At 39.7% G+C, this 12,889-nt stretch overlaps 1 protein-coding gene across 1 annotated transcript in view; it reads right to left on the reverse strand.

Moving 5' to 3' along the window:
- Positions 1-12,889, reverse strand: part of brsk2a (BR serine/threonine kinase 2a) — a 525,206-nt gene that overhangs the window by 81,547 nt on the left and 430,770 nt on the right. The window contains exons 6-7 of the mRNA XM_060910107.1: positions 1,416-1,449; positions 1,249-1,317 (exon numbers count right to left, since the gene is read on the reverse strand). Coding sequence (XP_060766090.1) covers positions 1,249-1,317; positions 1,416-1,449 — 103 coding nt within the window. The remainder of the gene's footprint in view (positions 1-1,248; positions 1,318-1,415; positions 1,450-12,889) is intronic.

A 12,889-nucleotide genomic window follows, 5' to 3' on the forward strand; every position in this document is an offset into this window, starting at 1 on the left:
ATTGTCTGGAAGAGAACTGAAGAGAAAGGCAAGGAAAAGAACAAACAAACAAAACAGAAAGGAAAGGAAAGGAAATGAAGAAATTTGCAGGAAGAGAAGGAAAGGAACAGGAAGGAAAGGAACTGAAAAAAAAGGAATGACAGAAAATGGCAGGAAGAGAAAGTAAGGAAAGGAAATGAAGGAGTTCAAAAAGGAGCCTAATAGTTCAGCCCCATGTTGGAAATCCTGCAACATTAGAAATATGACATGAAGTTAGAAAGCATTGAAACATTGAACACAAAGTTCCAGAAACAGAAGCCTTCAACATCACTGATTGATGTATTTTACATTTGTATAACTGAATATTGAGAATGCATATTTAACAGTTATTCCACGAAATCAAGCCGTACATGAGCTGATAGCTGACGAGGTGCATAGCACCGAGTTGGCTATAAGCCATGTATGATGAGAATGAGTGGAATAACTGTTTTATTCTATCCACATTCACTGGATTTTGAGAAACGGAGCATTTTTATTTTTTTGCAAATTTGATAAATAAAAACTTTATACAAAACGTCCGACAAAATAATTTCCATTTAGAACGTGAACAAACCAGCAAAATGACAGTAGCAATTTGTGAAAAATGCTATAATGATAATTCTTGAAAAAATTTTAAAAGATACGTTATCACCATCAAATACTTTCGTTCAGTATTTTGTTGCTTTTTTTTGTCTTTTTTGGGGTTTTGTTTTCAAGTAAAGTTTTTATTTCATCATCGATTGCTTCAACAACACGCTCTGCCATTTTCTTCTTCCTTAGGGTTTTTGTGGTGGTTGGCAAACCAACTTAAAGGTGCATTACTGCCACCCATTTGCTGGAGTGTGGAACAGGAGATATGGGGGGGGACTATTTTTTTTTTTAGCTATTTCTGTTTCTTTTAAATACTTGATAAAGTGATATATCTGACTTGATGTGCGCTGCCATTTTGTTTTTCTCTACTCATGGTATATGAGCTGATATCCTGGTAGTAGAGTAGCCAATCAGAGCGCGCGATTGCTCATATCCAGTGAATGTGGATAGATTAAATTTGTTAATATCATTCATAGTCAGTAAGTGTTTTCTCCTGGTCAGAGGATGTGTATTCCATCTTGGGAACCCGGGGTGGGCAAACCCTGGATGGGACACCAGTCCATTGAGATTCAACTGACCTTAAGAACTTTAAAGATAAAGGTAAATGATGTACAAAAGATTAACCAGACCAGTACTCACCACCAGTAGTGCAAACAGAATGACACCACAGCTCCATACATCTGCTTTCCTTCCATCATATTTCTCTCCCTGACAAAAGAGGGCAATCAGAGGCTTCTGACAGTTTTATGCATGTGTGTAAATTATATAAAATATCATTAACTCACTATATCAGTCCACACACTCACCCGGATAACTTCAGGACAGGCGTAGTGAGGTGATCTGTTGAGTGAAAGCGAAAACATGAGTCATATGTTTACCTTTGACGACGTGTCAGTTAGCAGGGTTTGATAATTGTAAGCCTGCCACAAAGCTGAACGGTGACTCAAATGTCCGAGTAATTCCCTTATTATTCATTGCCGTGTTCACCGATCATCTATCTGTCTTCAATAAATCGCATGTCCCGGATTCATGGTGCTCTGCTGATCGGATCCTGTTAACACTACGAGAAAAACATTCTTTCATTAGACAGATTTCTGCCAGACCCTTTCAGGAGAAATAATGATAATGTGTGAGTTCCTGGCGAGCTGTCAAGGCTCACGATAACAAACTCACCAGCTGACACTGCCAACAACTTCACACACACATAAGCAGAAGGTTATGCTAATATCAACTTCTGCTTGCAACTGATGTCTCATTATACAAACAGATTCAACATTAGCTACACCTAGTCAGCAAAGCAATGCCAGAAATATTCCTTTCAGATCACAAAAGAGCTCCTGCTACATTTCTAATATCGAAAGACACTAATGCCTTATTTGAAATAGATTAGTTTTATAGTGGAAGGAGGCATAATTTAATTATTACTGAAGTATATCTGGGATTTAAGTCTGAATCCATCACATCAGTATTTTTAATAGAACTGATTTTGCACACGTTTGAAAATTACGCTGTATTTTATGTCCAGTACCAATAACCCCAGGAAATATACGGTATATATCCTGTCCAAACCGACACATTTGTAAAGATTCCATTATATCCTGTCGGAAAAGAGATTCTGTACCTGTGTAAATCGATCATAATTACTATAGACGTCCTCCACACCATCACTAAACAAACATATGTCCAGAAACAATCTGTCCAAATAGTCATTAAGTCTCTAATTAGTTGTGCAATGCTTATTAAAGTAATAAGTCATGAGAGAGTGCATGTTAGATAGATAGATAGATAGATAGATAGATAGATAGATAGATAGATAGATAGATAGATAGATAGATAGATAGATAGATAGATAGATAGATAGATAGATAGATAAACAGATAAACAGATAAACTTTATTTCAACATGATGGCCCATTCAGCACAGTTGGTATCCATAGGGGCCCTGCAAAACTATATTAATTTACAATTTCAAAATACAATATAAAACTTTACAAATTTACAATTTAAAGAATATGTTACAATAATCTTTAATAATCTCATAAATATAATTAATCTAAAACTTTAATTAAAAACTACCATTATGGTGGGCGGCGCGGTGGTGTAGTGGTTAGCGCTGTCGCCTCACAGCAAGAAGGTCCTGGGTTCGAGCCCAGCAGCCAACAAGGGCCTTTCTGTGCAGAGTTTGCATGTTCTCCCCGTGTCCGCGTGGGTTTCCTCCGGGTGCTCCGGTTTCCCCCACAGTCCAAAGACATGCAGGTTAGGTTAACTGGTGACTCTAAATTGAGCGTAGGTGTGAATGTGAGTGTGAATGGTTGTCTGTGTCTATGTGTCGGCCCTGTGATGACCTGGCGACTTGTCCAGGGTGTACCCCGCCTTTCGCCCGTAGTCAGCTGGGATAGGCTCCAGCTTGCCTGCGACCCTGTAGAACAGGATAAAGCGGCTAGAGATAATGGATGGATCCCATTATAGTCTTGAGAGGAAAAAAAAGCAATGAAAAAAAGATGTATGAAACTAACAAAAATATAATGATAATTATATAACATAAATAAGATGATGAATACTACTACTACTACTACTACTAATAATAATAATAATAATAATAATAAAGTCAAGTTTATTTTTATAGCGCTTTTAACAATAGACATTGTTGCAAAGCAGCTTTACAGAATTTTAATGACTTTAAACATGAGCTAATTTTATCCCTAATCTACATTTCTAATATCGAAAGACACTAATGCCTTATTTGAAATGGATTAGTTTTATAGTGGAAGGAGGCATAATTTAATTATTACTGAAGTATATCTGGGATTTAAGTCTGAATCCATCACATCAGTATTTTTAATAGAACTGATTTTGCACACGTTTGAAAATTACGCTGTATTTTATGTCCAGTAGCAATCTCAGGTTTCTAGACATAATGAGGTAAAGTTTGGTGTTCCAATATATAGTATATGTTGTTGTAATAATAATAATAATAATAATAATAATAGTTCAATTTATATAGCACCTTTCTCACACCCAAGGTCTCCAAAAGAGGTTAAGGATGTAATTCCAATGGCATAGCTACCGCAGTCCCACCAAAAGGCGCACAAAGGTATGTCCCACACTGCCTGCACAGCCACCGCGACAACGATCAGAACACCGCGCCATGAATCCACAAAGCGAGCACAAAAGCATTTACAATTAGGGAAAGCGGGGGGAAAAAAAGTCCTCCAAAAGAGATGACTTCGCCTCACAGAGTGCTGGTATGTCCCAAACCACCTGCACAGCCAATGCGACGCCACTGAGCAACATCGCTCAGAACACCGCATCAAGCACAGAAGCACCGCCGCACAGAGCACTGGATAACCCCGACATTAAAAGAGCAATGAGCTCATTGCAGTCCATAGTGAGGAGCACAGGCATCACCCACAGCAGAGCAAGGCCTGAAGAGAACCGACGCCCAAAACTGGGTCTGGAGCCACGCCACAACTGGCGGACAAAACACTCAAACAAACATCAAACTATACAAACACAAAAAGAAAAACAAAGGGGAAAAAAGAAAAGAAAAATAAAAAGCTCCGGTGAGAAGCGGCAGCCAAAACGCGCACAGCGTACTCTCAACTGGAAAACAGAAATGACTCCAAAATATGACTTAATGAGTAATTTCTTTTAAATTTGTTTAGAGATAATATTTGCTGGCAGTGAATTAAAAAGTATTGAACCTGAATATCTAAAGTTTACCTAGCATAAGCTTAGGCTTTGGTAAATGCAGATCAGATTTACATCAAGTGTTATAACTATGAATACTTGAGTTCCTAGTGAAATAATCGCTCAAATATTTAGGAAGGAAATTACAAAGGCATTTAAATACTAGCAAACACGTATGAATTTTTTCTGTTTGTCTCTAAATCAGTCCAGTTTAAAACTTCTATAGCATCTTCAGAGGAGTCTTGTCTGGTGATAACGCGGCCAGCTCGATTTTGTAGCCTCTGTAAGTTTGTGCAACTTCCAACAGATGAACCACCCCATGCACTGTCAGCATAGCTTAGAACTGGGTGGATTATATTCTGGTAAACACATTTTACAGATTTGAAAGTGAGAAAGTGTCGAACACGTGAGAGAAGACCCAAACATTTAACCACTTTATTGTAGACGAAGTCAGAATGTTCCTTCCACGTAAGATTTTCATCTAGCATGATGCCCAGATAGTTCAATTTTGTGACTCTTTCAATGGTCTTTCATTTGAGTTAGAGAATGAAATCTGCAATGTCTTCTAACTTCTGTCTCGTTTCAAAGAGTACTCCTTTTGTCTTACTCCGATTTAGTACCAGCTGACTTCCCTCCATCCACTTCTTAACATGGTTTAGATCTTCTTGCAACACATTCTTACATTTGTTCCAGAGAAGATGACAGTATTGTCAACATACATGCTGATCAAAGATCTTTTTAAACACAGTGGTAAGTCATTTATATGAATGACAAAGAGTAAAGAATCCTGTGGGATGCCGTAATCGAGGCGGAAACTAGGTGATAACTCCTGTTCATACTGTATTTTTTTGAGAACGTGTAGTTAGATACTCTCTGAACCAATTAAGGCTCTGACCTCTGACTCCATAACGTTCCAATCTGTGGAGAAGACATCGATGGTTTACGAGATCAAAAGCCTTTTTAAGGTCAATAAAGACAGCACCAGTAAGATTCTGTTGGTTCGTGTTAAAGTGATGTTATCACAAGCGAGGGTGTTCTTATTGCTTTTAGAAATGTTGACAAAATTAACATGACAGGATCAATACGTTTTAATTAATTAAGAATAATATACGCTGTAATAAATTCTTCGACCGTGCAATATAGAGGGATTCCACTGACGTCACCCGAAACCGGAAGTAAACAGACCCTGCGCCATTTTGGAAGACCAACAAACTCGTGATTAGGGGGAAATAATGGCAGCGGTATGTGAACCCACGAGAATAAAGTGGAGTGGCAAGCGACTTAAACAAACAAATCTGAGCTGTTTTATTTATGATTTATTGGCCCAACAGTAGACTTGAAAGAAACCTGTGTGAGACTTGGCAAAAAACTGTGGATATAATGGATAAGTCTGTACATGATCTGTGGACACTTTGAGGTAAGCAAACGCAAGAAATTCAGATTTAAAACATGCTAAATTGGCCCCAAGTTGATAACTGTATGAGGAGCAAGCCTCCCAGACTTCTACAATTTAATAATAATAATAATAATAATAATAATAATAATAATAATTTAGGATGGTTTGGGGCTTGCTCTCCCTCCTATTGTATAAATAAAGCATAGTTGTTGTGTAGGCATATATCATAAATACATACTTATAATTTGGATAAATTAACCTAAATTATGGATACCTTAGGGCGGCACGGTGGTGTAGTGGTTAGCGCTGTCGCCTCACAGCAAGAAGGTCCTGGGTTCGAGCCCCGTGGCCAGCGAGGGCCTTTCTGTGCAGAGTTTGCATGTTCTCCCTGTGTCCGCGTGGGTTTCCTCCGGGTGCTCCGGTTTCCCCACAGTCCAAAGACATGCAGGTTAGGTTAACTGGTGACTCTAAATTGAGCGTAGGTGTGAATGTGAGTGTGAATGGTTGTCTGTGTCTATGTGTCAGCCCTGTGATGACCTGGCGACTTGTCCAGGGTGTACCCCGCCTTTCGCCCGTAGTCAGCTGGGATAGGCTCCAGCTTGCCTGCGACTCTGTAGAAGGATAAAGCGGCTAGAGATAATGAGATGAGATGAGATGGATACCTTAATGGTAACAAAAAGTATTAATTTTTCAACTGAAAAGATATATTATTAAAAGATAAATATCAACAAGATTACCTTGGCCATAACTATGTGTAGGTTATTCTTAATAACAGCTGTAATATCATGAACCAAGCCGCTAACAACATAATTGTAAGCCTGTAGCCCTTTGTAGGCTTTCAAGTCATCAGCAGTGTAGGCACTGGGTGTAAACAACAAATAGTTTACAATGTCTGGGTAGCAAACAGATGGCAGAATTGGTGTCAGGTCCTCCTTATATTTCCATTCTCCCTTGCCGCGAGTCTTATCATATGGGTCAAACCCATCAATCACAGCCAGTTTCTCCACGTACCGTGCCCTTTCTGCAGCTGGTAATGTACTCACATAACCCGAATTATCAGCCATCGTGTCACTTCACTCTCGCTCGTAGTTTGTTTTATATTGTGAGTGCATGTACTTGGTCTTCCAATATGGCGCCTAACAAAATCTCGCGGCGCGGTGACGTCATGCGGTAGCCCTCTATAGTCTATAAACAGTAAACTTGTGTTTGCTAGGCAACACAACAGACAAAGATTCGGGTGTTCTATGGACAGAATAGTCCATAGAACACCCGAATCTCTCCCTCTCTCCCCAAAATCTGTCCCTCTGAGTTACATGTCGGTCCTGGGATCGAGATGCTGACCTCTTCTGCTCCTCGGACCTGCCTGATCCATCCTGGTGCCCTGTGTCTGGTTGGAGTCTCATCGCATCGCTCCTGTAGAGGACGGCCCCATGAGGACAGTTGAGAGTCGCACTTGGAAGACACTCTGGACGCTTACAGTAATGCTTTTATGGCTGAGGACTACAGTTGACTTGCTAACTTTAGGACTGCAGTTGTCATGAACAGTTTTGCACTCAAGTTTCCATCAATGAAGAGTTACAACAACAAAAAAACTGTCTTCATGTTAAAAATGTTAATGTTATAGTCAGGCTGTCTGTTGTTGCCCAAATGAGGCTGGGTTCCCTTTTGAGTCTGGTTCCTCTCGAGGTTTCCTCCTCATGTCGTCTGAGGGAGTTTTTCCTTGCTACCGTCGCCACAGGCTTGCTCATTGGGGATAGATTAGGGATAAAATTAGCTCATGTTTTAAGTCGTTCAAATTGTGTAAAGCTGCTTTGCGACAATGTTTATGGTTAAAAGCGCTATACAAATAAACTTGACTTGACAGAATAGGGCTGTATGTATGGTGGTTTTATTGGTTTAAAAACTAGCGCAGTAATACAGAATTCAATTATATCGAGGATGTTATAGCGGCCTTGAATGTGAATCAGACTTCAGAACCAAAACTATTCGTTTGATTAAAAGTTATGAAAACACATTTAGTTTGTGATCTTGAAATGCTCTAACTTTGAAAAGCTCTCTGTATTCAGTTTTGTGTTACTGTTCTAAAGCCCAGTCATATTGCCTTTGATACGTTTCCACTATAATTACCTTTTTACAAGCAGGCTTTGAGTGGCTTGGTATTTGTAGGATGTAACAAATCACAGCCTGGTTAAGTACTTTCCTGTCATATAAGGATGGGAATATTAGAAGCAAAACTTTCTCCCATATTTCTGTCAGATATGAAATGGAAATTGAGATAAATAGAGGGACATTATGTGAATGAACAGGGGGTTTTGAGGGAACGCCTGTAGGGCAGAATGTCAACGTATTAATCCTTTCTAAGCTATTCGCTAGAGCTCATTTCCTCTTTCATTTACATAGCAGCCATCAACAACACCAGGCAAAAGTTTAGAGTTTCACTGACTTGTCACTTCTAAGCATCGGATGTGTGTGGTTTTGTAATGAGCATGAGAATTAAATGGTAGTTCACCTCTGACCCTGTTTACAATCAGCTGTTTTAATGCGCAATGTTCTTGAGGGCCTGGATTACTGTATATCAGGATTTATTCTATCCACATTCACTGGATATGAGCAATCGCACACTCTGATTGACTACTCTACTGCTCAGATATCAGCTCATATACTGTGAGTAGAGAGAAACAAAATGGTGGAGTGTGTTGCTGAACCAACCGAGGACGAAATAAAAACTCTACTTGAAAACAAAAACCCCAAAAAATACACACAAAAAAAAGCGCAACAAAATATGGAATGAAATTATTTGATGGTAAGAGCGTATCTTTTTTTTATTTTTCAAGAATTATTATTATCGCATTTTTCACAAATTGCTCCTGTCATTTTGCCAGTTTGTTTACATTCTAAGCGGAACTAATTTTGTCAGACATTTTGAATAAAGTTTTTATTTATAAACTTTCCAAAAATTAAAATGCTCTGTTTCTCAAAATCCAGTGAATGTGGATAGAATAAAACAGTTATTCCACTCAATCTTGTTGGACATGGTTTATAGCCAACTCAGTGGCTATCAGCTCATGTATGACTCGATTTTGTAGAATAACTGTTAAATATTGTGATCTTTCACATAAAAATGTATGCAGCAATAATTTAAATCAACTTCCAGAGGACGAAGACACATTAGCCAGACGTTATACAAAAGTAATTACAAGACACATTTAACAATCTAAACCCCTCCCAAAACATTACATATTAAAGGTTCTCCAATACGCCACAAAACTCATCACTTTCTTCTTACGCCGAACTGATCGGAGGAGAGTCGAAGCATTTCCTACAGCTCACTGCTGTATTAAATAGATAAATAAATAGATTATTTATTTTCCATTTGCAAGTGCATAAGAATGTGTGATTCTGAATCTGCATTTCATTGCCTTGTACCTGTGACATGTGTAATGACAAAGTTGAATCTAATCTAATCTAATCTAATTTTGATGGACACGAAGTCAGAAACATAAAAGTACAATGAAATCAATAATAGCCGAATCGATCTGTTTCCTTCCAAAGATCTACTGCCAAAATTGGCACCTCTCACAAAGTCAAAGCCTGTGCAATAATAAAACCTCAGCCCCAGCTATAGGAGATTTCAGCCTCAAATCCATCCATCCATCCATTATCTGTAGCCGCTTATCCTGTACAGGGTCACAGGCAAGCTGGAGTCTATCCCAGCTGACTATGAGCGAGAGGCGGGGTACACCCTGGACAAGTCGCCAGGTTATGACAGGGTTGACACATAGACACTAGGGCTGTAACAATATGCGTATGAGCAATTCCAGCGTTATGGACGTGACACTTGAACTCAAAATGGCAACAAATGACCCAGTGCATGTTTATTGTCTCCCAGTATTTAAACTGGTGTTGCATATTTTAAGGCTGTACCATACTGGAGAAGTGATAGAACAAGAACAATTCCCATAGTACATCTAGGGCATGCCAGAAAACGCCAATAAAAGATGCGTTATGGACGTGACAGAAAAAGTATCACTTTTCTTGGGTGACTGTACATTTTTATCAAACTCTGTGAAATTGTAAACCTAATGTCGAAATGGAGATATCCATTTGATAGAGGGGTCCAAGGTGAATATTAAAAAATCTTTGTTTAAAATATTTTGTATTTCATGCAGAGTTTCGGAAGGAAAAGTCAGCGTTATGGATGTGACGAAATTCCTTTATGGATGTGACGCGTCTGAAATAGACATGGCATATGTTTAGAAAATCAGCAATTTAACCACCATAACCCTTTGAAAAACTCTCTAAATATCAGCTAAAACTATCAAAGTTCTTTAATAATATTTAGGATGGCTATTGTTTTGCTGTTTTGTGGATTTTAGCATACATTTCTGTGGCTTGTGGCAATAATATAGAATTGTACATGATCAAAGTTGATTTCAGCTTGGGTTTTACATTATAAGAAAGAAAGACTGACAGTGACACATTAGGTTGGTTACAAATTGGTTCAACTTATTCACATCTGTAAAATACAGGCCTAGGTGAGATCTCTGGGAGTGGTTTTGATGTATTACATGTTGCTTTATTTTTGCATGGTGAGGTTGACATTTACATGGAATTGCCCGTATCGAAATCGAAATCGCGATACAAGAAGGCAGAATCGCGGTACACCCTTTCACACTTCTCCTCAGCCCAAAAACAGAGGTGCTTCCAAACTTCAATTTATGAATACTTTACTTTTTATTTAAATTACATTTTAAACTTACTTAAATTACTTTTATTTTTTAAATATCTATTAGTAAGTCGTTTTTTCGCCGACCTGCGACAATCTTCTGCGAGTCACGCAACGTCCACACTCGCCACTGGCAGAGCATTCATTTCTTTTAAGCGGTCGCCATTCTGGTTGCGACGCGGGGAGCGAATCTGTAAACAAGCAGCTCATTGGCTGGCTAGGTGTGCCACAAGCCAATCACAATCACTTGACCGGAAAGGCATGCAGTGTTGCCAGATTGGGCAGTTTTAGGTGCTTTTTGGCTGGTTTTGAACATATTTTGGGGTGGAAAACGTTACAGTATCTGGCAACACTGAGCTTCTGCTTGGGCGGAAGCCTTCTGCGGCAGTTACATTTTGACACGCGAGCAACGTTTCACCATAAAAATTCCGTAATTTCCATCTGTTTTCCGCGATCACAGAAAATCATTGGCCCTATGAGAGAGAGACAGTGAGAGAGCCACCCCATACCCCCCCCCCCCCAAAAAAAATCTTAACGGATTTACACAATTTGGAAAAATGACTTTTTCAGAACCGAAAAAAAACAGAGCTTCCGGCTCAACAGTATTATTTTGAGAAATAAAACAATCTTTGGATATGCATTTGTTCATTTTTGCATACATGTTACTCATTCTCTGCAGTGGTCTGAATTGTTTGTTATTAAATAGTTAATGTAAGTAAGTAAATGTTAATAAGTCAAATTTACTACTTTAAAAAAACCTTTAAAAAAAAATCGTGGGCGTATCGAATCGTGGGTCAAAAATCGCGATACGAATCGAATCGTGAGTTGGGTTTATCGTTACAGCCCTAATAGACACAGACAATCATTCACACTCACATTCACACCTACGGTCAATTTAGAGTCACCAGTTAACCTAACCTGCATGTCTTTGGACTGTGGGGGAAACCGGAGCACCCGGAGGAAACCCACGCGGACACGGGGAGAACATGCAAACTCCGCACAGAAAGGCCCTCGCTGGCCGCTGGGCTCAAACCCAGAACCTTCTTGCTGTGAGGCGACAGCGCTAACCACTACACCACCGTGCTGCCCCCCCAACCCTAAATCCTAATTCACCTAGGTAAATGTAGAATCACCTTGTAGGTGAATCCAGATTCACCTGATTTCAAAAATCACCTGTAACATATACATGTAAGCTAAATATGACAGTCTTGGACAAAGCACATATTAACCTTCACCCTCTCCAACTGATAGCTATTGCACAATAAGGGATAAACAACTTATTGGGAGAAATTGGGGGAAAAAATGGGGTGGAGTATTGCTTTAAATCTTTTCCATAGACTTAACATGATGACATTTTGACAACATGTGAAATTGGTTGTCAAGTGGTACGAGCCAATTTGCATTTTAGAAGAAGAAGAAGAAACCTTTATTTGTCACATGCACACTTCAAGCACAGTGAAATTCATCCTCTGCATTTAACCCATCTGAAGCAGTGAACACACGCACACACACCCAGAGCAGTGGGCAGCCAAACTAGAGCACCTGGGGAGCAGTCAGGGGTTAGGTACCTTGCCCAAGGGGCACTTCAGCCCAAGGCCACCCCACGTTAACCTTTGGACTGTGGGGGAAACCGGAGCACCCACACAGACATGGGGAGAACATGCAAACTCCACACAGAAAAGCCCTTGCTGGCCGCTGGGTTTGAACCCGGAACCTTCTTGCTGTGAGGCGACCGTGCTAACCACTACACCACCGTGCCGCATTTTACATGCAATACAGCAGTGATTTTAATCCCACTAACTTTAAACCCAATTAATTAAAAGTGTACACATGTGGTTATCAGGATACAATCCAGGCAAAAAAAATCCAGAGAGAAAATGGCCAGGTGTAAACAAGGTCTCAGTGGGATTGCTTAGCAGAACAAGCTTTGCTACACATATTTATACATTGCTGAGTGGGTGAAAATGAGACCTACATATATGAGGCTTCACTTACACATTTAGACACGTTCTGGAGCCCAAAACCTTAAGGATTCTTAATTCACCAAGTGCTATCAAACTTGCTTAAGATCCCAAAGGCAGACAGTGTATAATGTAAACAGGAGCTTTCAGATGCACCTGTAGTGAAGATTTAACTAGTAGGGCACTTGGTAGAGGACATACTTCTGCCAAAGCACATATTAGAATATCCTGCATCCACACATATACCTGGATTTGCGTCAAAATCTAAATCAACTGTTCCTTGGCCCATGGTTCACCTCATCTCATCTCATCTCATTATCTCTAGCCGCTTTATCCTTCTACAGGGTCGCAGGCAAGCTGGAGCCTATCCCAGCTGACTACGGGTGAAAGGCGGGGTACACCCTGGACAAGTCGCCAGGTCATCACAGGGCTGACATATAGACACAGACAACCATTCATACTCACATTCACACCTACGGTCAATTTAGAGTCACCAGTTAACCTAACC

The sequence above is a fragment of the Neoarius graeffei genome, chromosome 2 (assembly GCF_027579695.1).
Source record: "Neoarius graeffei isolate fNeoGra1 chromosome 2, fNeoGra1.pri, whole genome shotgun sequence".
Taxonomy (NCBI): Eukaryota; Metazoa; Chordata; class Actinopteri; order Siluriformes; family Ariidae; genus Neoarius; species Neoarius graeffei.